The sequence below is a fragment of the Gallinula chloropus genome (genome assembly GCF_964237585.1).
Source record: "Gallinula chloropus genome assembly, chromosome: 1".
Taxonomy (NCBI): Eukaryota; Metazoa; Chordata; class Aves; order Gruiformes; family Rallidae; genus Gallinula; species Gallinula chloropus.
In genome coordinates, this window is record NC_140085.1 from 14979309 (window position 1) to 15002244 (window position 22936).

A 22936-nucleotide genomic window follows, 5' to 3' on the forward strand; every position below is an offset into this window, starting at 1 on the left:
GGCTACAAAGGACATCATGCTCTGTTAGTGCATCAAGCACATGTGTCTGCTGAGGGCATCAGAGAGGCTAGCAGTACCAGGGTGGCCAGGATAGCTGGTGCCCACATCTCAGGTCAGTGAGCAGGAAACTCATCACCTCCGTTTTTCCTCCACAAAGCATTTCATTTTCCTGACTTTCAATAGCAGAGTAACTGGTATGATCTGAAAATGCAGCCTGGGCTATTACTCCTTCCTCTTGCATTTTGTCTTCAGTGGAACAGATGGGATCCAGCCTACTTCAGATTCCACAGCAAACCTGTACTTACATTCTGTGTGGTGGGTAAAGCAAGTGCTTAAATCCCACCCAGAGCCACCACAGATGGTGCCTCCAAAGGAGGTCACTGAAGTTCAGGCTCCAGAGGACAACAGTGACCCTTTGCAGTGGAAGGTTATCATGGCAAGTGAAACCCCCTTCTGTGCACCACAAGCACTGCTGCCACTATGTAGCTTTTAGGTCATTTTAAGGTTCTATGATCTCATTAGAAAAAATGCCAATGCATCTGGTGTAAAGAGAAAAACAGGAATATGAGATGTGCCGTATGGGGGGGGGGTGTGTCTTTCTATTCCCATACTTGCCTCTGACAGGGCCACAGAAGGGGCAGGCACGCTGCTTTCCTGCAGGCCCTGCCAAGTTTGTTCACCTCAGCTAACATAGGATTGGTTTTGGGCTGATACCCCACTCACAGCAGCAGGCTCTGAGGCCTTCTGCCTGCTGTGTAGAGAAGCACTTGTGAAGCAGCCCCCTGCAAGTTTTGCTGGTGTCCCCAAGTTCTGCCTTCAGCTTATCCACTGCCTGCCTGTTCCATAAACCTTTATTCCTCCAGCAATCCTCTCCCCTCCACAACAAAAAGCCACAGGCATTTCGGACTCCCCCAAACTGCAGTGGCTCCACCTCCTCCATCACCTCTGTTGCCCTTCTTCGCACCATGTTTAACACCCCTATACCATCCTTAAGGCGGTGAAGGCGTGCAGCGGTCCCTGCCATACCACACACACACAGAACAGGCCCCTGCCAGCAAGCTGCCTGCTCAGGCACGTGGGCAGAGGGCAGCTGCAGCACTGTGCAGCAGGAAGGTGCGCTCGCCAGCTGCTGTGTTCCCCCACCACACAAGAGGATGCTCCTGACACACCCCATCCCTCGACAGAACACAGCGCTGTCTCACACAAACGACACGCCAAGTATCACCACATTCCCTCAGGTGTCAAAACCCTTGTCATAAACAGCAGCCTGAGCAAAGGCAAAGCACAAATGATAAGGAGCCCTAAGGCCCAGTGCCTGTCCTGACGTTGATTACTGTCTTGTAGCAACTGACAGTCGGTTCATTTTAGAGGGGTCCCATTTCCACACCAGGCCAAACACCACTAAGTCACCGCCCGCAGCTGCGGCACTCGGGCGCTGGAGTCACTCGGAGCGCGCGAGGCGAGCGCGCGGTGCGGAGCTGAGCGGCTTTCTCCATGGCTCTGTGACAGAGCCCCCTGCTCCGCGTGCTCTCTCTTCAGGAACACTATGGAGCGTGAGGCCCGACTGCACACATCTGTGTGCTGACTGCCCAGGTATTCCCTTCCCACCTCAGTTACTCCTCATCAGCAGCATCTGCTGGGCCACTATACGCGATCAGAAGTAGCTGACAGATGATTTTCCACGCCACAAGCTACGCACCACGCGGCTCCTCACATTTACATCAACACTGGACAACAGATTCACACAGACATTTGTTAACATCCACACTCTGTTGAGTGCAGCCCAAAATGAATTTCAACTGAAATACTGAAATGAATACTGCAAACCGTGGCTTTTCCCAGAAAGCCAAGTTTACACCAAAATTCTTCTTTAATAAGAGCTCTCCAGTCAAATGGATATATTTCTTCAGTACCCATAAATGAACATTTTCTCCTTTTGGATAGTATTATGCTTTAAATTAGTGTTGCATAAATACCGTTACCTTTTTTGGTGAAAAACTCCTTGGAATATTTCCCCAACATAGCGTATTTTCGAGGGATTTTTCCCAGCAGTTCAATGATCAATGCTATGTGGTCTGCATTGGAGAACATTGCCAGCAAAACAGAAACATACAACAGTTTAATCAGTACATTGCATGCACACACTAACACTGGCCCGGTACAGACAGAAATAGATTGATCCTGGTAAAAAAAAAAAAAAAAAAAAGAAAAAAAAAAAAAAGACATGTGCACACTGCTCAGCAGCAGATTTGGAAAGAAGCTTTTAGCAGAACTTTCTTCTCAAACACCTGAGCAGCAGCTGCTACCAAGTTCTGCTATGTAATTTTAAAAAGTGCCAATCAGGTTGGGATTTTTTCAGAAAGTTTAGCTAAAAAAATTTAAAATAATTTTTTTTGTCACATATTTCTGCATATTTTTGTTTTTCCAAAAGAAATTTTAGTTGTGGGATTTCAGGAAATGTTCCTCAGTGGGACATGCTACAACCAGCAACAGCAATTCCACTTCTGTCTGCATCACGGCACCTTTCAAAAAGAAGAGGTACTACCTCTGCGATTGAAGAATTCCCGAGAATATTTTCCAGATAGAGCAAAGTGCCTTGGGATATTGCCTAGCAGCTCTATGATGTGTGCTATGTGGTCTATGAGGGAGAGAAAAAAAGGATACGGGAGTGGAAGGGGCAGGGAAAGGATGGGATAAAAAAGAAGAGGAAAGAAACTGGAATTAGTAAAAAATCAGAAATAGTTTCAAATCAACAATGTTTGCAGCAAATCCATGCAGAGGTTTCCAGGATCAGCAGAGCTCTGGCATCATTAGTAGCATTTAGGAACAATGAATGATGCCCACATTACCACTGCAAAGAGCACTTACAAGCAAACAAGCATGAAAATGGACAGGTTTACAGATGGAAGCAGGAGTTAATTCTGATTTTTTAAAAAAATTAGTAATTGCCTAATTCAAATAAAAATACACAATGTAAACATTATTCCAGGGTCACTCTTCTAAAGAGAAAATACTACAGAGTTCAAATTTGTCGTTTCTTTTCTAAACTAAAACGCTGTTATTCTCAATCAGGTTTCCACACATATGCAATCTTACAAGAAGGGCAGTTTAATTCCTTCAGGCAGTTGTTAAGTAGATGAGTATCTGCAGAAGGGAGTTTTTGCCCACCCATTGCTAGTGATGGAACTTAAAACTAAAAAGAAAAAGATTGTATTTATATTCTGAAAACAATGTGTATGAACAGTTCACTCAAATACAAAATGTAACCCCACTGTAAGCTCACTGGACATTTAAGGAGTGTGACAATATATAGCAACCTACATAATAACTCAGAAGATTCATACCTTCATCCCTGGAATAGTCTTCACCAGAGTGCGGTTCAAACAAATAATCTCCAGTTGCTAGCTCAAAAGCCTATAACATAACAGACATATTTATGGGTATTTCAGAAATAGAGGTTTTTAATCTTAAGATGTCAGCAAAACAGAAGCAAGAGGGAATTAACATTCAAAGCTGAAGGCCTACAACTGGATCTGAGGCTGAGGAGAGGCCACTTACCTGGGGACCGCCATTCCCGCAACGCAACAGCAGCTCGAGCCCTGGCTCTGCAGACAGCCCCACGTCCAGCCCCCAGCACATCCTGTCTGTGCAAGAGGCTGGGGGCTTGGAAACAGGCAGCATGCCTGAACCCCAGCTGTTTCTGCCTACTCAACCAGGATGAGGGAAGGAGATGGACAAGGAGTGTGGAACTGTGGTCCCACTCCATCCAGCAACGTCTGGGGCTCCACCGGCTGCCCAGAGAGCGTTTGTTTTGGTCCCGTTGTGAAGTTCACCAATCGGTCCTTGGTTGTGGGAGGCAGCAAACAGCATCCAGCCATGGAGGATGAGATTCTGAACGGATCAGCTGCACAGGGGTGTGACGGGGGCATCGGGGTAAGCTGAACTTAAACATCAAGTTCTTCAACATGAGGGTGGTAGATCACTGGAACCACTGGAGTGGAGTCCCCATCCCTGGTGATATTCAAGGTCAGGCTTGATGGGGCTCTGAGCAACCTGATCTAGTGAAAATGTTCCTGCATACTGCATGGGGGTTGGACAAGATGACATTTAAAGGCCCCTTCCAGCCTAGCATATTCTATGCTTCTATGATATTTTAACATACTAACGTGTTGTCTGCTGGTCACATCAAATATGTGTAAGTTAATGAAGCTGAAAGAGGGGTATTTCTAAATATATAATGAAGAGCTTGTATCTGAAGAGCACTTGTATCTGAAGGTGAATGATCTGTTGGGAGATTGCACGAGGGGCACCGAAATAAAAGAGTCTGAATCATAAATCAAATCAATTTATAACTATAATAAATTGCTTGAAATTAGCAAACAGGATAAGCTTCCTTGATGACTCTAAACCTAAACAGTTTTTTAAAAAGTATTTTTGCTGAATCGGAAATCACGAAAGGAAACACTGCAATCCAGGGGCAAAACACTGCGACTGCCGTTGAGGAAGGAATCCGGAGCAGACACCATGAGGAATGATCCCTTCAGGCCACCACAGCGCCTCGATGGGATGCTAACCCACCTTCAGGTCAGGACAGAACAGAGTTTCTCTTTCTGGATGTAATACATGTTAGAAGCTGCAGAGCACTGAAATCACTATGTGAGCCCACACTTGTCTACAAACATGGCTTCGCCCAGCCTAATTTGTTAAGCTATTCTTTTTCCGCTCCGGATCACCGATTACCCAAGCAGCCACAGGAATCTAATTCTTTCCAGGTGGTTTAAATATCAAACTATTTTCCATCTCCAAGACCAGGGAAAACATCTGACCTAGAAAATCATTCCAGGCAGATCTTCCTGGCACAGCTCTAGGAGGGGATTTCATTCTGTCAGAACATTTACTACGCAATATCTGTCCCTTGAAAATACACACTTTTCTGTTCCAATTCCTACTCTGGAGTTGTTAAATCACCTGCATATTTAGCCTGTTTATGGGCACTTGGCTTTTTCAAGCTGTGAACTGCAGTGTCATCCAAGTGGGCTATAGCCAAAATAATTCATTGCAACCACACACAGCAGCCAAGAAAGCAAGAATGCCCCTTGTTCACGTCTCTGTTGATCCCATGAACAGGCAATTATTTCCTAAAGTCTGTGTCACATTTTTCATATTCTACTTTCAATGTCAAGATTGGGAGTTTTCATTTTACATCTTTAAAAATTATGAAGGACTTCATAAATTACCACGTTTTGACCTGCAGGAATGTCTAGAGTAGCCAGAACAGATTGCTGGTAGGGATCTCTAAACACAACATGGAGAATACTCTCATTCTCTTGAGATGAGACTGAGAAGCCCCAAGTGTCCCTTCTGTATCTCATGGGAATATATATATTCACCAGAAGAGCCAGACCGCCTTTTTCGTAGGAGAACGCATACTGATGGGGCTGATTTCTGAGCACATTAAGAAACTCATCACTATTTAACACAAATTCTGTGAGAAAAAATGGAAATGTAGTTGAACTTAACCACAGAGGTAGACTCCAAAAGTTCTGTCCCAAAAAATGAAGTATTAATAGCTTGATATGTCTGTGTGGAGCTAAAGAAAATCAGAAAAACTGCTCACAGAGCAGCACAAGAAGTAAGCATACCACTGTGAGGGACTGAATTTCAGCTCTGTTTGTACATAACAAGAGCTGCAAGCTGTCATAGATTTGGGATATTTATATCACCCTTTTGCTGAAGAGAAACTAAAGCTTTTCAAAATTATGCTGCTGGTTCTTTTTTCCTTTTTGTCCCGTTTGGATGCCATGCCCAGCGTGGGCTGGAGCCACAGTGTCTCAGACATTTCATTTCCTGACTCTCCTTAAAGGTCTCTGCACCGAGAATGAAGAAACTTCTGACAGGGGTGCACGCAGGCAGGGACAGCCCAGAGACCGCCCTGCTTTCTGGGTGCTGCAACAAATACCTGTAACAATACTACTCAGAATGTCTCATGGGTTCATCTGTAACAAACTGGCAATAGGTTCTTAGATATCTGTAGGATGGGCTGGCTACACAGCACAAGATAAATTTAATTTTAATTTGGCCTCATTTAAAAAAGGATAAATCCTTAACCTAGGTTTTTACTATAAAGTGGAAAGAATCAACATTAAAAATGCATTAATAAGCAGGTAAATAACTCTAAGAAGCTGTGGATTGTATCAGTCAGAGTGGTTCTGCTCTTTAAGCTGATATCCACAGGTGTGGGGCAAGAGAAAGCACATGCAGTCCCATTACTGAACCAGTGCCACCAAAAGAAGAGCTCTCTGCTCAGAACTACAGTTTTGGGATGCACTGCTGCTTTGGACCTCCTGAGCACTTTCGAGCACTTACAAGACTTTGCACCCAACTGTAGGTACATAAAACCACCCAGACTCCAGATTATTTCTATGATGCTACAAAACCAGATTTATCATATTTACTCACTTTCTCATTGAAAGCATTAATTTATAAAAACTAGTTTCCTGACAGAAACTCCAACTTTGAATTACCATGATCTTTTTTAATTTAATGTTGACATTTACCTCAACAGAAACCAGCATTTTGATTATTATATGGAGATAGCAAAATGAAATGCAGCACGTTAAACATATGGCACAGAAGCCCAAGGAATCAGCCCTCCTTACTGACTGTACTGGCAATCACCGCCTGTCATGCTCCTAAGGTTATTGCAGAAAACCAGTCCAGCCTGCTCTTCTCCATCTGCAGATGGAGAACCTTTCATATAAATGGCCACGCTGCTGCTTTTGTAGGCTCTGGAGAGGCTACAACTCCTTTCTTACCACGTGATTGTTCACGAACCCACCACAATACTGAACTGTTGGCATCACTACCGTGTATTATGGATCCATGTCTGATCACACAATTGGAAGTAGCTACATTTTCACTGTGTGACAGCTGTGTACTCAATCTGGTGACTGAAAAAGGATGCTTGCCTAGGGAACGCTGTCTGGGAGAGGACTGGAAGAACAATTCACTTGGACTGCATCAGCCTCCCTGAATTCCTCTCATGAAGACCCAGCTGAAAAAGGACAACAAGGTACAGGCCACAATTATTATTTTGACAGACAAGATCCAGCTCTTGTCCAGAGCTTCTTTACCCTGACTGAGCCTTGAGTGAGAAGACTGCAACTGCTTTAAAAATAGGTTTAGTTTCAAGAATGCTATTCCACTTGTAAGTAGGGGCATGGAAAAAAGAGCAAAAAAGCTTTTTGTGATACACACACCAGCTGATCATTTGTTCTCCCGTGGACATCTCCCCCTGAAGATCCAGGGGACAGAAAGAACATAAAAGATATTTTGCATTGTTAGTGCTTGGTAGGAAAGGCCAGACATACAAAACACAGACACTCATGGGATGCTTGGAAAGGAAGCAGGTTTCTATTATCTGCATTACTCCGATCTCAGCATCACGCACTTGCTGAGCGACTGCTCTGGAAAGTCAGTTTCTTTGGAAAAGCATTTTCTTTTGAATTTTTCAGGTTGTCCACCCACCACCTTCAAAAAGGGTGTTCAGTGATTAATAACAGCATTTTGTACTGTATCTGCCTACTGAAAAACATGTGCATAGTGACTTGAAGTTTTTCTTTTCTCTCAACCAGATTTCTGATTTTCCATTTTCCCTCAAAATCCTGCTTCTGGGCCGACTGAGGCTTGTCATCACACCTCCAGTACGTGCCACTCGCACGCACCAGCATGATGATACTCGTGATCCCATGGAGGCAGATGCATCTTTTCCCCTCTTACAACACAAGAGAGAGTAGTTAAGGACAGTTACACCTCTCCATTCCACGTTAGAGGACGTTATGCAAAGAAGGAAACTGAGGGCTGACCTACAAGCACTTACACGTAGGTTTGATTTTAGCTTCCTCAGTCATTATATTCTACTCATTCTTCATTCTGTCCCTCCGAGTGCTCGCACACGAGTAGAAATAAAACCCACCCCTGTAATCCTGCTTGCTGTAACAGCATCACCCTCATTTGGAAAGCTGTTTGCCTGCCCCCTTTCTCTCTCACCCAGTAGTATTTTCTTTCATCGTTTGTGTTCTGTTTGGGTAGATAAAACACCAGGTACAATTTTCTCCTTCTCCAATTTCCTGCCGATCTACAGCTATGATCTATCTGCTAGTTCTTATTATAAAAAGAAGATATTTCAGGAACTGCAGCTCACCACAAAAGCCACCTCAGATAGGCATTAAAAATATAGTCTGGTTAATGTCCTAGCTTGTGACATAGTCATCTCCTCCCCGCAGCTCAAACAGTACATGATGAACAACAGAAGTCAGATGATGAGACTCATCATTTCAGGTGCTTTTCCTGTCTCCAGTCCAAGGAGCATAAACAAGGAAAAGCAGTGGAACCATGACTGCAATGGTGCTTGCAGTCATTTCTAGGAGCAATACAAAGAGATGCCCTCTGCCAGTACTAATTCTCTTATCTTGCCAGGATTTCTTGGCAGCAGGAGTGGCGTACTGTTTTCTTGGATTTTGAGATTTAGAAAATGCTAAAGCATGCAGTGGCTCTTCAGTTTCTACTCCACAGAAAGCAACCCTCTCAACACTGCAACTGTGGAAATTCAGCCTGATAAAATTAAATGATCAAGGGTGGTTTCAGTCCTGTCAAAGGCACTGCTGGCTCCAAGGCTGTTCTTTTTTTCTGAGTGAAAACAAGAGATGCATTCTCCTTTGGTGTAACTAAAATAGGGTTTAGTACAGAAAGGGAACGCAGAATTTTCTAGAATTTAGTAAATATGGAAAGAGATTCCCAGTGTCGAGCTGTCCCTGAGAGCAGCTGAGTATCCCACTTAGACAGGCCCCACTGTTAAAAAGAAAGGGCACTGTGTGATTTCCTTAGCAAACCTTACAAATGTCCAGCAAACAACAGCACCAGTCACTCAGACCCAGGTCAACAAAGTCTGGGGAAAAAAAGGAAGTTACACTTCGTTGCATTCTTGCACAGAAAAGCCTGTTGGCATCTAACCCCTTTCATTAGCCACACAGAACATCAGGCATGCACTGACTGTAAATCTCTAAAGATCAGCATCATCCTCTTTCTTTCCTGCTCTTCTCTTTTTGTGTGTGTGTGTCTTGTTCTTAAAGACTCAGCTCATGTGAGCAGAGGACTAGTACTGGCCTGAAGATAAGCCCTCTCATCCTTCCAATCTGATGTGAAGAGGTACTTTTCCTGTTTGGGGCACAAGAACTGGGCCATGCCGAATCATCTAAAATTAGAGGATTCAGTTCACAGGCTGCTGACTTGCAATGCTACTTATTCACTGACATAACACTGAAAGAAACAGAACTGTAAGGTTATTAGCAGGAGTTACTTCTCCTTCTTTTCCTTTCTCTACATGCTATTTGGGTAAAGTCCTTCCACAGACCTGTGTATGCACACTTTGAGCACAAGTAATCCTGATCAGAATCTCCGGCTACTCTCACAAGCAGACAGACAATAAAGTAGTAAAGACAAGACAGATACACCAAGCCTATTCTCTCCTGAGACCTGCATCAAATGTGTGGGTTTGGAGGCTAGAGAAAGCCAACCCATATTAGCAGAGCCCAGCTGAGGAGACCACTCCATGTAGACACAACATACAATGTCCAAAGAGTTGGATTCATAAGGGGGTATTCTCAAAATTGCTTTGCACACTCAGGGCACTGTTATCAGACAGTTTTGTTTTAAGACATCATCACCATCTCCAGCCTAATTGCTAAACACTAATTCAAACTAATAAGCAAATGGTATAATGAATAAAACCAAGAGTCTGCTGCTGCTGCTGACATACAACACGACCTCTCTGCTTGACTTTACACTTTATGCCATAGATACAAGCCAACACTGTAGCTCTGCTACTTTCATAGTCAATGCTATTCCCAGCAAGCAAGATTATTTCATGGAGATCCATAAAGCACAAGACCAAGTTAAGACCTCAGGTGAATCCTGGTCCCATGTATTTCAAGTAGTCCTTCCTAAAATTTTCTTGCCAGGACACATGGAAGGACTGAGGTGGTATATGTACTGGAGGTCAAACTCTGACGCAGAAAATTCTACAGACCCTAAACTAATACAAGAAACTAAGAAATGCCTGGTTTTATTGTCATTTTTTTTTAAATGAAGACATCATCTAGACATTATCTGAAACAGTAGTGGGTATGTAACAGATGGAGAATCTTTTATATGTATTACATTTAGTCAGCAAAGCATTCTGAAGTGCCTGTGAGCAAGCTCATTTGGGAGAATTTGGCAGCCATACTGTGAAACTTAAACGTCATCCACTGAGATGGAGAACCTGACCAGGACTTTGAAGCAGAAGGTCCTTCTTGTCAGCAAGAGCTACACAGACCAAGCAGTGAAAAGCACACCCAGATCACAGGCTGCCTGGGGGTGTGTGGAGTCTCCTTCTCTGGAGATATTTAAGACCCATCTGGACGCCTCCCTGTGCGACGTGTCCTAGGGTACCTGCTTAGGCAGGGGGTTGGACCCGATGATCTCCCGAGGTCCCTTCCAACCCCTACAATTCTGTGATCACTACCTGCAAGAATACTGGGCAGAAATCTCCAATTTGAAGGTCATGGGTACACACAGATCTACCACAAATATTTACACACAGTTCCAAACAGATTAGGTCACAGTGTTTTGAACCCTCTTTCTGCGCTGGTCACAGAGAAAAAGCTCAGTGATTCCCTTTTCAGCAAGGGTTTTGAAAGCCTAACATCTCACCTTTGCTCTGATACTACCTTACTATACTTGGCATTCACATTAATTCACATCATTCACATGAGGCACACACTTTTGCAATATAGAATCACAGAATGTGTGAGGCTGGAAGGGACCTTTAAAGGTCATCTACTCCAACCCACTGCAGTAAGCAGGGTCATCTTCACTAGATAAGGTTGCCAGAGCCCCATCAAGCCTGACCTTGAGTATCTCCAGGGATGGGGCCTCCACTAACTCTCTGGGCAACCTGCTCCAGTGATACACCACCCTCATGTTGAAGAATTTTTTTGTAATATTCAACCTAAATCTCCCTTTTCCTAGTTTAAAATTGTTACCCCTTATCCTACTGCTACATGCCCTCATGAACAGTTCTTCCCCAGCTTTCATACAGGCACCATTCTGGTATTGAAAAGCTGCTATAAGGTGCTCCCAGAGCCTTCTCTTCTCCAGGCTGAACAAGCCCAACTCTCAGCCTGTCTTCACAGGAGAGGTGCTCCAGCCCTTTGATTATTTTTGTGGCCCTCCTCTGGACATGCTCCAACAGGCCCATGTCCTTCTTGTGCTGAGGGCTCCAAAGCTGGACACAGTACTCCAGGTGAGGCCTCACCAGAGCAGAGTAGAGGGGCAGAATCACCTTTCTCCATCTGCTGGTCACACTTCTTTTGATGCAGCCCAGGACGTGGTTGGCCTTCTGGGCTGCAGATGCACATTGGTGAATATGTACACTATCATTCAGTAGATAAATTGAGACAAGAAAGTTCATCCAAAGTCAAAAGCACAACAGGATCTGTAAGTACGTAACACAGCTCCCACTGCAAAGCCACATGGCACCTTTCCTATCTATTCAGAAATGTAGCATTTCTGACAGACAGACATGATCAGAGAAATTTCCTACCTAACCTAAACACGACCTCAAACTTAGGTCACTTCCTAACATATAAGCTACCCCTTAATTGGCACTCTTCAAAAAAAAAAAAAAAAAAAAAGAAAGAAAAAGGCAAGGGATGACAAATATCATGTGCAATAATCAATACAGAGTCAACTGGCAGGACACCACTTTCATGTATGCTTGGTACTGTCACACTGGGCAAAGCATAGAGTGGTGGGAACTCACCAAGAAAAAATCATGGTGATACTGCTGGACCACTCATTTTTCATAGTACTGCTTCAAAAAATGTCCTTAATAGCTCTGGACTTGTACAAGCAACACAACATGACAAAGAAGTCTCCCTGCTCTCCTTTGAGAGTCTTGGACAACATGACTAACACGTTTTCTGAGCTGTATTTTGGCTCAATATAAATGCCACCTCCAGCTCCTGCTCAGGCAGACAATCCTTTAGAAAATACACCTTAACAGAGAATGTTCTGGAATAAAGTGAATTAAATATGAAACAAGAGCAAGATAATCCTGATCACATCTAGGTACAGCAAGGACTTGGAACTTGAGAAAGCAAGTAGGAATAGAATGGCATTAAAATATTTCAGTACTCACAGTCCTTGGCTGCTTTTAGGACTGCAGAGAACCAAATCATCGTTTCCAAAGACAGCCTAAATAAGTTAAATGGGAGTTTGCAGTTCCACACCAGATATGTTTCCCTGACTGTTAATCTCTGTCATAAGCCCTCGGCAGAAAGAGACGTTAAGGTCTTCAAGTCAATCCCTGCCCCTGAGCTGTTTTCCATCTGATGCAGGATCAGCACTCGCAGTGCTCTGACCCATTTCCTCAACCATACAGGAACGAAAGCAGATCCTGAGGGGGTTCTGAAACAATGAATTTTTGAGGTGAGTTTGAGAGATTGATCTCTATTTTTTACATGACCAGACAATGATGACAACTGAATTCAACAACTGTATGTCAGTGATGCAAGATTAAAAATTTCTACAGCATCTTTTAAGGGCAAAAAATGACTGTGGCAGAGGACAGAATTCCAGTGTTTCTGCCTCAAATGCTTTAGTATCTTTAAAGCTTTACAAATAATCATAAGTGTAATTTTGTCATTAAAATACTGAAATTTCACAAATAACTGTGAATCTGAACTAAGATACTCCTTGTAGCAGAGATGCTTTAGGGCTTTTTTTTTCTCCCCCTGAGTTTGGCAAAGGACTCACAGGAAGAAAGCAGTAACATTTCTGTAAACATGGGAAAGAAAGAAAGCGCAAGGGGCTGGACAAAACCTCAACTGGGGTTTGCAAAGTGTCAGGTTAAAGGAACAAAAAGCTTCTATAGTAAATTTGTAGTTAGTTAAAAGAATCATACCAAGAATTAACTATGCTTTGTTTTCAATGAAATAGAAAAATTCTAAATTTTGCCCCCAAAAGAAAGAGTGAATTTGGAAATGGATGTTCTTTTCTGTGTACTAAAGCAAAAGCTAGTATTAAACTCCAGAGAAAACATACTTGCAATTTTACTTATGGGTTAGTTACTTCCAACACATGGCTTGCTGAGCTTATATCATCTGTAGGATTTTATGTTCCTTTCAATCCTCCTCCTCTCCCTCTGAGCTCTGCGATTCTTCTCATCACCCACGCCTGCAAACTGTGTCTAGTATTTGAGTCTTCTCCTCCTCCTCACACACTTACTCTTTTCAGACATGTATTTGTAAAAATTTAAAGATTTTAATAAGTTTTCACTTTTAAAATAGACAAAGATATTTCTAAATGTATTTCCAAAACTATCTTTAATGAGAGGATGCATGCTGTCCTCAGAGAGATATTATAAACAGAATACTTCAGAAAATGGAATGATTAAGTTTTTATTTTTTCTATTTTTTAAAGGTTTTTTAAAATCTATAATTAAAGTTTTACTGTGTTAAAAGTAATTCTACAGAATGTTACTACATATTTTAGCAATAAACTAAATTCCTTCTCTTCAAGGTTTAGAATCTAAAGCTGTGACTTGCAAGCCTAATCTGATGAATATTTTCACTCCACTTGGCAAGAATTGGAAGTATTTCACTGTTTTACTACTTTATGCAAGAAAAAAGAATGAAAACACAGCAAACAGTTACACAGATTGTAAGATGGGAAGGAAACATGCAGCTGTACTACTTGGACATTTAAAACATACTTCTATTTCCCTCCAAACTTGCATATTTTTGACTGCAAGTTTAAAATGCATCACATGAAAAGGAGAGGTGTCCACGATACTACTTTTTGATTAAGAATGCTTGAGAACTTGAAATAAAGGGGAAAAAATCATCAGTAGCTACCTGATATGATATAATTTATGATGTATTTCTACCAAAATATTGGAAGACATTCATCAGGTTTCCTCACTAAATATACAGCTGCTTTTAGGAAGCTTATTCTTGTAAAATACACATTGTATTCTTCTTACCATACATGCGGTACTCCAGATATCAGCAGGTGTACTGTAACCTGCTCCTATTAAAACCTCTATGGATCTATATTGTCTGGTCTGGATGTCTTCTGTGAAGTGTTTATGCTAGAACAGAAAGAACCACATTAACAGCAATAATTAACAATAAAAAGGCCTATTTTAAACAGCGAAGGCTGAAGAGCTGGACTGAGGTAGTTATACTTACCACCCAGCAGGCATTCCCCAGGTCAGCAATTTTAACTCTAATTTTATCTGCGTTTCTTGGGTCCAGTGGATTCACCAGTAAGTCAGCAGCACGAGTTTTTGCTAACACAAGCAAAACACAGAACAGTTAGTATTTCTGAACATACTAGTTATTATCTCTAAGCAGCTTCGTCTTGACACTTTATCCAATTATGTCATACATTGAAGACACCAAAATCATCTATTGCATGTTATGAGAAATTAAAGCAATACGACTAGGATTTCTTACCTTACATTTCAAGTACATTTTGCATTCTTTAAGGCCAAATGACTATTAGAAGAATAGCCAGATGAGCTTCTAAGGAAAAACTGTACATGTGCTTCCAAGAACAGATTCAGACATAAAATGGTAAGTTTCAAACTCCAGGAACTCCTCAGGAAAGATATACTTGCAAAAGTTTGGTCAAAAGACTAAATATGGCACTCCCATTCTTGGCTAAGGCAAATCAAATCAAATTTGGCTGCTTGCTTTTTTCTTAAAATCTGTACCAAGAGGGAAAAACCTCACTAAACCTTGGCTAATTTGAGAGCCTAGGGGACCTGTGCTGGTTTTGACTGGGATAGAGTTAATTTTCCTCATCTTAGCTAGCACAAGGCTGTGTTTTAGATTTATGCTGAAAACAGCGTTGATAACACTGGGATATTTTAGCTGTTGCTGAGCAATGCTCACACAGAGCCAAAAGCCAAGGTCTCTTCTTCCCCTCACCCACCCCACCAACGAGTGGGCTGGGGGTGCACAAGGAGTTGGGAGGGGACACAGCCGGGACAGCTGATCCTAACTGACCACAGGGATATTACATACCATATGACATCATGCTCAGCATATAAAGAAGCAGAAAGAAGATGATGTTTGGAGTGATGGCATTTGTCTTCCCAAGTCACTATTATGGATGATGGAGCCCCTGCCTTCCTGGGGATGGCTGAAAACCTGCCTGCCTGTGCAAAAGGAACTCCTTGTTTTGCTTTGCTTGTGTGTGTGGCTTTTGCATTACTAAATAAACTGTCTTTATCTCAAGCCACGAATATCTCATTGTTACTCTTCTAATTCTCTCCCCCATCCCTCTGTGGGACAGAGAGTAGTGAGCAGCTGTGTGGGCTCAGTTGCTGGCTTGGGTTAAACCGCTACAGGACTGTCACCCACACTTCACAAATAATTCACCACTGAATCAAAGTTCTCCAAAGGTCCTATTTGCATCGAGTATGATTCAGATTAAAAAGGCAGAACTTTAATCTAATTAATTTAATCTAATTAATTAGCCTTGGAGGCTCTTGTTGACCCTAACATATGACAGTGGAGGACTGATGCTTTCCTTTGTTTTGACACACCAGCTACTAGCTCCTAAATTGCATTGGAAATAAAGCAGATTGACTAGAACATGGAAGACAGAACCAGATATCACAAATCACATAGCAGCAGAGGATTCATTTCAGTTTCCTTTTCCCTAAGCTATGAAGAGTAAATTGTAAACTAGTTGTAAGATGATAAAGATGTTCTAGGTCTTTAGGCACTTGGGATTTCAGTGGTGAACTGTTAAACTGGCCTAGGAATTGGAAGAGGAAAACACACCTGACATGGAACAAGGAATAAAAATACATGATATCTAATGGTGAGTTAGGAGTGACTGAAATCAGATGAGGACTTTCAAATGCTGGGACAGCAAACCTGAAAGGCCATCAGGGCAGTGAAATATTGACCAACCAGAAAAGAAAGCAGCAGGATCCACCAGGAAAGAGAAGGAAAGAAAAGACATGACAAAATGTCAAAAGACACTAAAATACAATGAGAGAATAAGGTTGCAACCCAGGACTTAAAAGACAGGAACTAATAAACTTAATATTAAAGCCTTCCCTTAGAAGCATGATGCATAATACAGTCCGATTTTTTAAAAACACATTTGTGTACATTATTCAAGAAATAACAGGACCTTTCTCATTTCACAGCCCCAGGAGGAAAAAAAAAGAAAAGAGAAAAATCCTTTCCATACATCTTGTTGAATGTGAAGGACTGCAGTAAACAAAACTGAATGAAAGGGGAAAAAAAGCCTCATCACTAAGACGTGAATATGACATTAGGAAATGGCTTTCTTAACCTTCTTCTAACAGAAGGACCTGACAAGGTAACAAGCAAGTGCCTACACTTTTGTGTTTTACCCAGGAACTCCTAAAGCTTGTGACCCATACTTTGCAAGATGAATGAGACCTTGGATTCTGAATTTGACAAATATGGATCATTCACCACTAAAAATGAAGTCAGAAGAAGCATATTTCTTAGCAAGTATTCTCAAAAGAGACCTCAAAGGAGCTCAACCTGGGCACAAAATTAGCAAACATTTCTGATTTTCACTTTTGTGTGTCCTAGTTCCATAAAACTGAGAAATATCACCTCCTCTTCTCACAGTCTCAGCATGGTAGCATACTTAGTAAACATTCAAACACTGAAATGAGGAGGAGAATCACGAGGAAATTAATAGATCTATCTTAAGGGCATTTGGTCATGCAGTGAAAACTTAAAAAAGGTAAAAGCTTAATAGCTGCTCATCTACTGAACACAAATTGGTTTGTGCACTGAAGGAGGGAAGTATCCTGAAAAAGTAAGATGAGACAACCTTACTTTAATAATGTATAGCAATGTCCAGAGAGGAACATACAAAGTCTACCTGTATACAAGAAAAAGGCACTAAAGTTGTAGTGTAAAAGTAACACCATTTAAAATCTTTAATAGCCTGCAATTCTTACATCTTTCTTCTTTCTAAATACCTTAATCTCTTTTATTACTGTTTAACCCATCATTGTTATTGATGCCATTAATGTTAATAACGTTCAGCTTTTCCTCCTGTGGAAGAAGTGAGCTATGGCTGAATTTAGTATTTCTTCTTTCTTTGCACAAAAGGTCTGTAAATTGCTCCCGATGAGATAACACTAAGGATAAATAAAGTAGGTTTGTTTCTCCAGCTATGGAGACAAGCGGCTCCCACGATGACAAAACTCGCTTTAATCTCTGGAGGTATGAGGATTTTATATATAACCCCAGAAAAACAGCAGTAGATGCTTTCTGCCTATTTACCACCATAAGCACAAAGGAAGAGGCTACCAGAAATCTAGAAACCTCTTGTATATTGTTTAAGGGACTACATAAGGAGATGGACTGGAATACCTATCAGTCTAGATCTTGACATCTTCCAGAAATACAGCTCTACTCAGTTGCATTTTATTTCCCATTTCTTGCCTACTTGCAGATTACCTTACCTGTCAGGCTCTGTAATAGCGAATTGCTCTTCTAAAGCCATAAACCAAGAAATGCACTCGACTGTATTTTTCAATACATCCCTATTTAAATTTAGTAACTTCATCTAGGGCACTGTCAATGCAGGCTTGGTGATCTTCTCCTAAGCTATCTCATTTTCTTCTATCTGCTTACAGATTCAGTCCCTCAGTATTTTCTTTATTAAAGTTGAAACCCATATATTCATCATTTTGCCACTGGCACTATAAATAAAACCTGTGCGCAATACCCTGGAGCTATTTAATTCAATGGCAAAAATCCAGCTCTTTGCAATGACACCAAGATTTCACCTTCCACGTCTTCAATAACCAGGATTTACAGGGAAAAGTTTTGTATCTGAGCAGATCTGGTGGCCAAAATTTAAATCTCCAAAACCACACCAAATACATAACGAGTTAAGGATTGACAACGTGCCTTACAGAGACTAAAGAATTTGTCTCATTGAGTTTTAATAAGAGAACAGAACTCCTTGAAACAGGAAAGAACCATTAATGAATGAAAATACATCACATTATGGAATTTTGTTAATGTAACAGAGAAAAGATATAACAAGAAATAACAGCTAGAAGCTGCAGCCAGACAAATCCAAACTAGCTACAATTCTTCTGAAACAATTCTGAGTACTGACAAGTCCAACACAGTCCAACCACATCAGAATTTTTGTATCATTTCATTTGTCCAAATCAACAGCAGATATCTTTTTGGAAAATGCATTTTAAGCCAAATATAAAAGTTACTGGGCTTAATAGATAGTGTATTACTGGCTTGTTATAAAAGGAAGCCAAGTTACATGATGTCATGATCACCTTATGTCCTTAAACTATGGGAGCAATGCTTATTTGCAACTATAACCTTCCTTTTCTCCTGTGTAGACTGACCTGTCAATGCAAATATTTCACCTAAAATAACTTATCTAATACTCTTAGAAACAATTTCTACAGCAGAAAAATAAGTGAGCAAAAAAACCCCACAGGGATGGAAGTTTCATGTGGCAGGGAATTTTAAATTTAACAAGAATGTTTTTGCATTGTCTTCCAAGCTGCATCTCTCAAACTGCCATATCTGAATCATCAGAGGGCTGGAGCACCTCTCCTATGAAGACAGGCTGAGAGAGTTAGGCTTGCCCAGCCTGGAGAAGAGAAGGCTCCAGGGAGACCTTCTTGCAGCCCTTTAGTACCCAAAGGGGCCCCTATAAGAAAGATGAAGACAAACATTCTAGCAGGACACACTGTGATAGGACAAGGGGTCATGGTTTTAAAAGAGGGTACCCTAAAAGAAGGTAGATTCAGACTAAATATAAGGAAGACATTTTTTACAACAAGGTTGGTGAAACACTGGAACAGGTTCCCCAGAGAGGTGGCAGATGCCCCATCGCTGGAAACATTCAAGGCCAGGTTGGATGGGGTTTTGGGACACCCTATCTAGTTGGAGACATCCCTGCTCATTGGAGAGGGGTTGGACTAGATGGCCTTTAAAGGTTCTTTCCAACCCAAACTATTCCATGATTCTATGAATGCAGAAAAATCACCCAATTTACACAAAGTAAGCATAGCTAAGTTATTGCCTTTATTGAGCATTAATTTTATTTTTCATAACCTAATCATTGCCTTTGTATTCCAGTTGGGGTTTTTTTTATGTAATACATGCCTATGCTACTAGACAAAAGATTTCCATCAACTCAAATCAATTGTGTTTCTCTCCCCCACTCCTCCCTCCCCACCTCACCATTTCTAAGTCATTCACAACATATATATTTGCTTTTCCTTGAAAATTGGTCCTAGGAGGTCAAAATTCACTAGAGTGCTTTGGCACCAAACTAATCTAGAAATGAAGAGGAGGCTTCTAAGTATCTGCTCTGCCTTTTGGCCAAAAGTCTTCTATGACTAAAACTAAGATTTTGCATTCATACAATGATTCAATGAGCAAAATATCCTGAGTAGCTGGAAGCAAGATGAAATCACCCAGCAATGAAAAAAGAGTTCCCAGTACTGGTCTACAGCTGTAACACAGCCCTAGCTATGCTTAATCTGACCTCATATCCCACCTTCCTCCCCGATTTTGGGGAGTGCCTAGGAAAGAGAGCATTTGGGAGCAGTCTGCACCGATTTCTCTGACTGCAGAGGCTGGCATAAAGGCACCATCTTTTCATGGGCACTCTTCAGACTCAAGCATGAAACAGGCCAGGACACCACTAGGTTTGGCACCGACCCAGAAACTACAAACATTTAAAACAGTTCACCTGTAGGTCATTTCAACACCACTGAGAAACACTTGACCTAGTCTTCAAAGTCAGGGAAATGGGGTGATAAGAGTTCTTGTCATTTACTGAAAGGTCCATTCGTGTAAGTAGCCTACCTGTAAAGCTTGGTACTGAATTTTCACCAAAACCCCCTCAAAATAAAGTTAAATCCACATACGTGTGTCACTGAACAAAGATTAACCCTACTACTCATTCTATATAAGACGTTACCTACAGCTCCAAGAGGCTTCAAGCACAGTATAAGCCACTAAGAGGAATACTTACTTTTTGGCAAATCCCCAGTGCTTGAAGCTGAAACAGTTCTGCTCCTGTCATGAGATGGGCTGCTCTCTTCTCTTTCAGTTACAGTTGATCCTTCAGAAACAGCAGAACCACAAGCTACAGACTCTAGAGCTCCAGAGAACACTGAAGCTGAAAATTCAGAGAACTGTGACTCAGGAATTTTATGACGTCCATTTGGCAATTCACCATTAAACTGTTCATAGGAGCTGCTATAAGAGTAATCACTTTTTGCATTTGGCTCATCAAGATTATACTCCTCTGGATTTGGACATTCTTCCTCTTCCTCATCTTCATCTTCAATCTGTTGTTCCAATAGGAATGGACCATTCACAATATGGCCATTTGTTTTGGGGGATTCTATCCACTTAGGATCTGTAGGGTCAGTGCTGACAAGTTCCTGCTCGACATCATCATCTTTTTCAGTGTTTTCTTTCTCCGTGTCTTCTTTTTCATCCTGATCTTCTGCTTCACCTGAAACATTTCAATGAGCAACACATTAGATCATACATTAATATACCATTTTGAAATCAGGCATTCAAAATTTTTAACTCTTCAGTAATTACTTGATTTCTGATATATAACACAAGGAAACACTGGGTATCACTGAAAAAATATGCAAAGACCTTAAAATCTAAATTAAAGGAGAAAGAACGAACTAATAAGGCTGTTGGAAAAAATAAGCAATAGGAAGTGGTTCAGGGGGGAACACTTCAGAAGATAATAATGTTATGAAGAGAAGACGTACAAGGCCTTGAAAGCAAGCTTTACACAAACCAGAAGACAGTCCCAGTAGTTACATTTCTATCAGAACTGGGAAGAGCTGACAAGAAAACCAGGGAAATCAGAACAGAGCTGGACCATAACAGTTATGCTGCAAACCACCAGCAGCAAAATTTTAACAAAATATCTTAAAAATCTTAGTGAACAAGTCGCAATTATTATTACCTGATAAATAATCACAACACTGCAAGAAGAAAAGGGGAAAGCAAGGATGACTCTAACTACGTAAATGTTACAGAACACAAATTCCTCTTGTTCTTCTTTGACCTCACCAAGATATTCAGTTATGCCACTTAATGTGGTATGACAACTGACTGTTCTGTTGAATTTTCTACGTGCTCTCTTGTGGGATTTCATAGCTAGGTTGCTATTGATGGGGTTTTTTCACTTCTGCAGTAGGTCTGGCTTCTCCTTTTTAGGCTGTCTAGTTATACTTTTACCTACAGAGAAAACAAAACTTAATGGTCTAGGAAAGTTTGGAGACTTGGTTCATTGCACCAGATGCAATGCTGCAAATTACTTTCCCCTCTGAAACTGTAAAATCAGGGTCACTAAAAGCTGGTAATACTAACCATCATCATTTCCAGGTTCTTCATCTACTACCTCTTCTATATCGGCTGTTTTTAGTTTCACCTCTGGGTGGTACTCATCTTCTTGTTCATTTGATGGTACAGCTGAGGTTACATTTTCTTCTATTTTTTTCCTTTCAGCTTCTCGCTCTAGTTCTTCTATTTCCTGCAGGCGTTTTTCTAACAGCTCAGCTTGTCTCTTCTGTTTTTTCTTCAGTTTTTTCTTTTTGTTTTTGGATATTTTTCCAACCTGAAATATTTATAAAAACAAAAGAAAAACAAAAAAAACCTAAGCAATTACTCTCAAGGCATCTCACACCAAATTCACTTGAAGTATGATTAGTTTTCATTTTAAAATACCAGACAACTATTAATATAGCAAATCTATGGCTTTTCCCCTTTTAGTCCAAATGAAAAATGGCATAGGGCTATTTGCTACAAAAAAAGCCATTGAAATTTTATATAGTTATACATGGTTTTTACATGACTGTTTATTAGAAAAAAGAGCAAAATTCATCTAAAATGACACAGTATAACTCCTATGATCCTATAATCTTGACTAGGCACAAAAATCTTAAGCTTCATCTGTTATAGTATCTATTTGTTCACATATAAATTTTAGACATGATTTCCCTCTCCATACTTTGCAGGTATGCTGGTTAGTATGCAGCTTCTTTTGCTCCTCAGCAAAACTATGCTGAGAAAAATCATAGGAGAAAGACAAAGAGATCAAAACCAGCAAAGAATTCTTAATAAATGCTGTGTTGTTCAGCTATTTCCCTGTGAAAGGGAAACATTTTTATTATTCACTTCTGGCCCAAAAACATATGAATCACAAACAACAGATGGCCATCACAAAAAGTTTCACATTTTATATAACATAAGGATTGAAAAACTCAGGTAGCATAACAAGAAAAATTAACACATCGGAGGAAGCTTTGAAACACTTTCTTGTATCTTAACTAAATTCTGACATCTATTTTTACTATTTGATAAATGAGATCTGTTTTCATTCATGGTTTAGATATCACAGTGTATAATTCAAAAATAAAGTAAAAGGAACAAAGGCAAGTATTATTTTCTCAATGGTTTATCTGTAAATCCTGTTATCTTCAAAAGAAGCTAAGGGAAAGCCAAAGCCAGAGTTAATTTGACAGTCCTATTAATTTTTATCCAAATTTTATCAGTTGTATGTCCACTGAAATGATACACATTCTGTACACACAGATGTAGAAAAACAGCTTTGACCTTAGGTATTTCTAAATAGCTATACTATCCATGGTTATTTGCTAAATGTACGTGGCCAAAATACCTTTAAAACCTAAAATACACCTCTCCTTTAAGGCCTTGATGATTGAGGCCTTAAACTCCTTAAGCTACCTGCAATGCATGATATTAAGTGCATGCACATGTTTTTGTCAGGATTTGAA

General features: G+C 40.8%; 1 protein-coding gene across 2 annotated transcripts in view; it reads right to left on the bottom strand.

Annotated features, from left to right (window-relative positions):
* SRPK2 (SRSF protein kinase 2) overlaps positions 1-22936 on the bottom strand; it is a gene marked incomplete at its 3' end in the record, with an annotated part of 97190 nt that overhangs the window by 4147 nt on the left and 70107 nt on the right. Inside the window, exons 9-15 of one of the 2 annotated variants that reach the window (XM_084267933.1) lie at positions 21510-21756; positions 20140-20628; positions 14295-14395; positions 14087-14194; positions 3345-3414; positions 2546-2638; positions 1983-2075 (exon numbers count right to left, since the gene is read on the bottom strand). In XM_084267933.1, coding sequence (XP_084124059.1) covers positions 1983-2075; positions 2546-2638; positions 3345-3414; positions 14087-14194; positions 14295-14395; positions 20140-20628; positions 21510-21756 — 1201 coding nt within the window. The remainder of the gene's footprint in view (positions 1-1982; positions 2076-2545; positions 2639-3344; positions 3415-14086; positions 14195-14294; positions 14396-20139; positions 20629-21509; positions 21757-22936) is intronic. The other variant, XM_084267932.1, reaches the window with a different exon arrangement.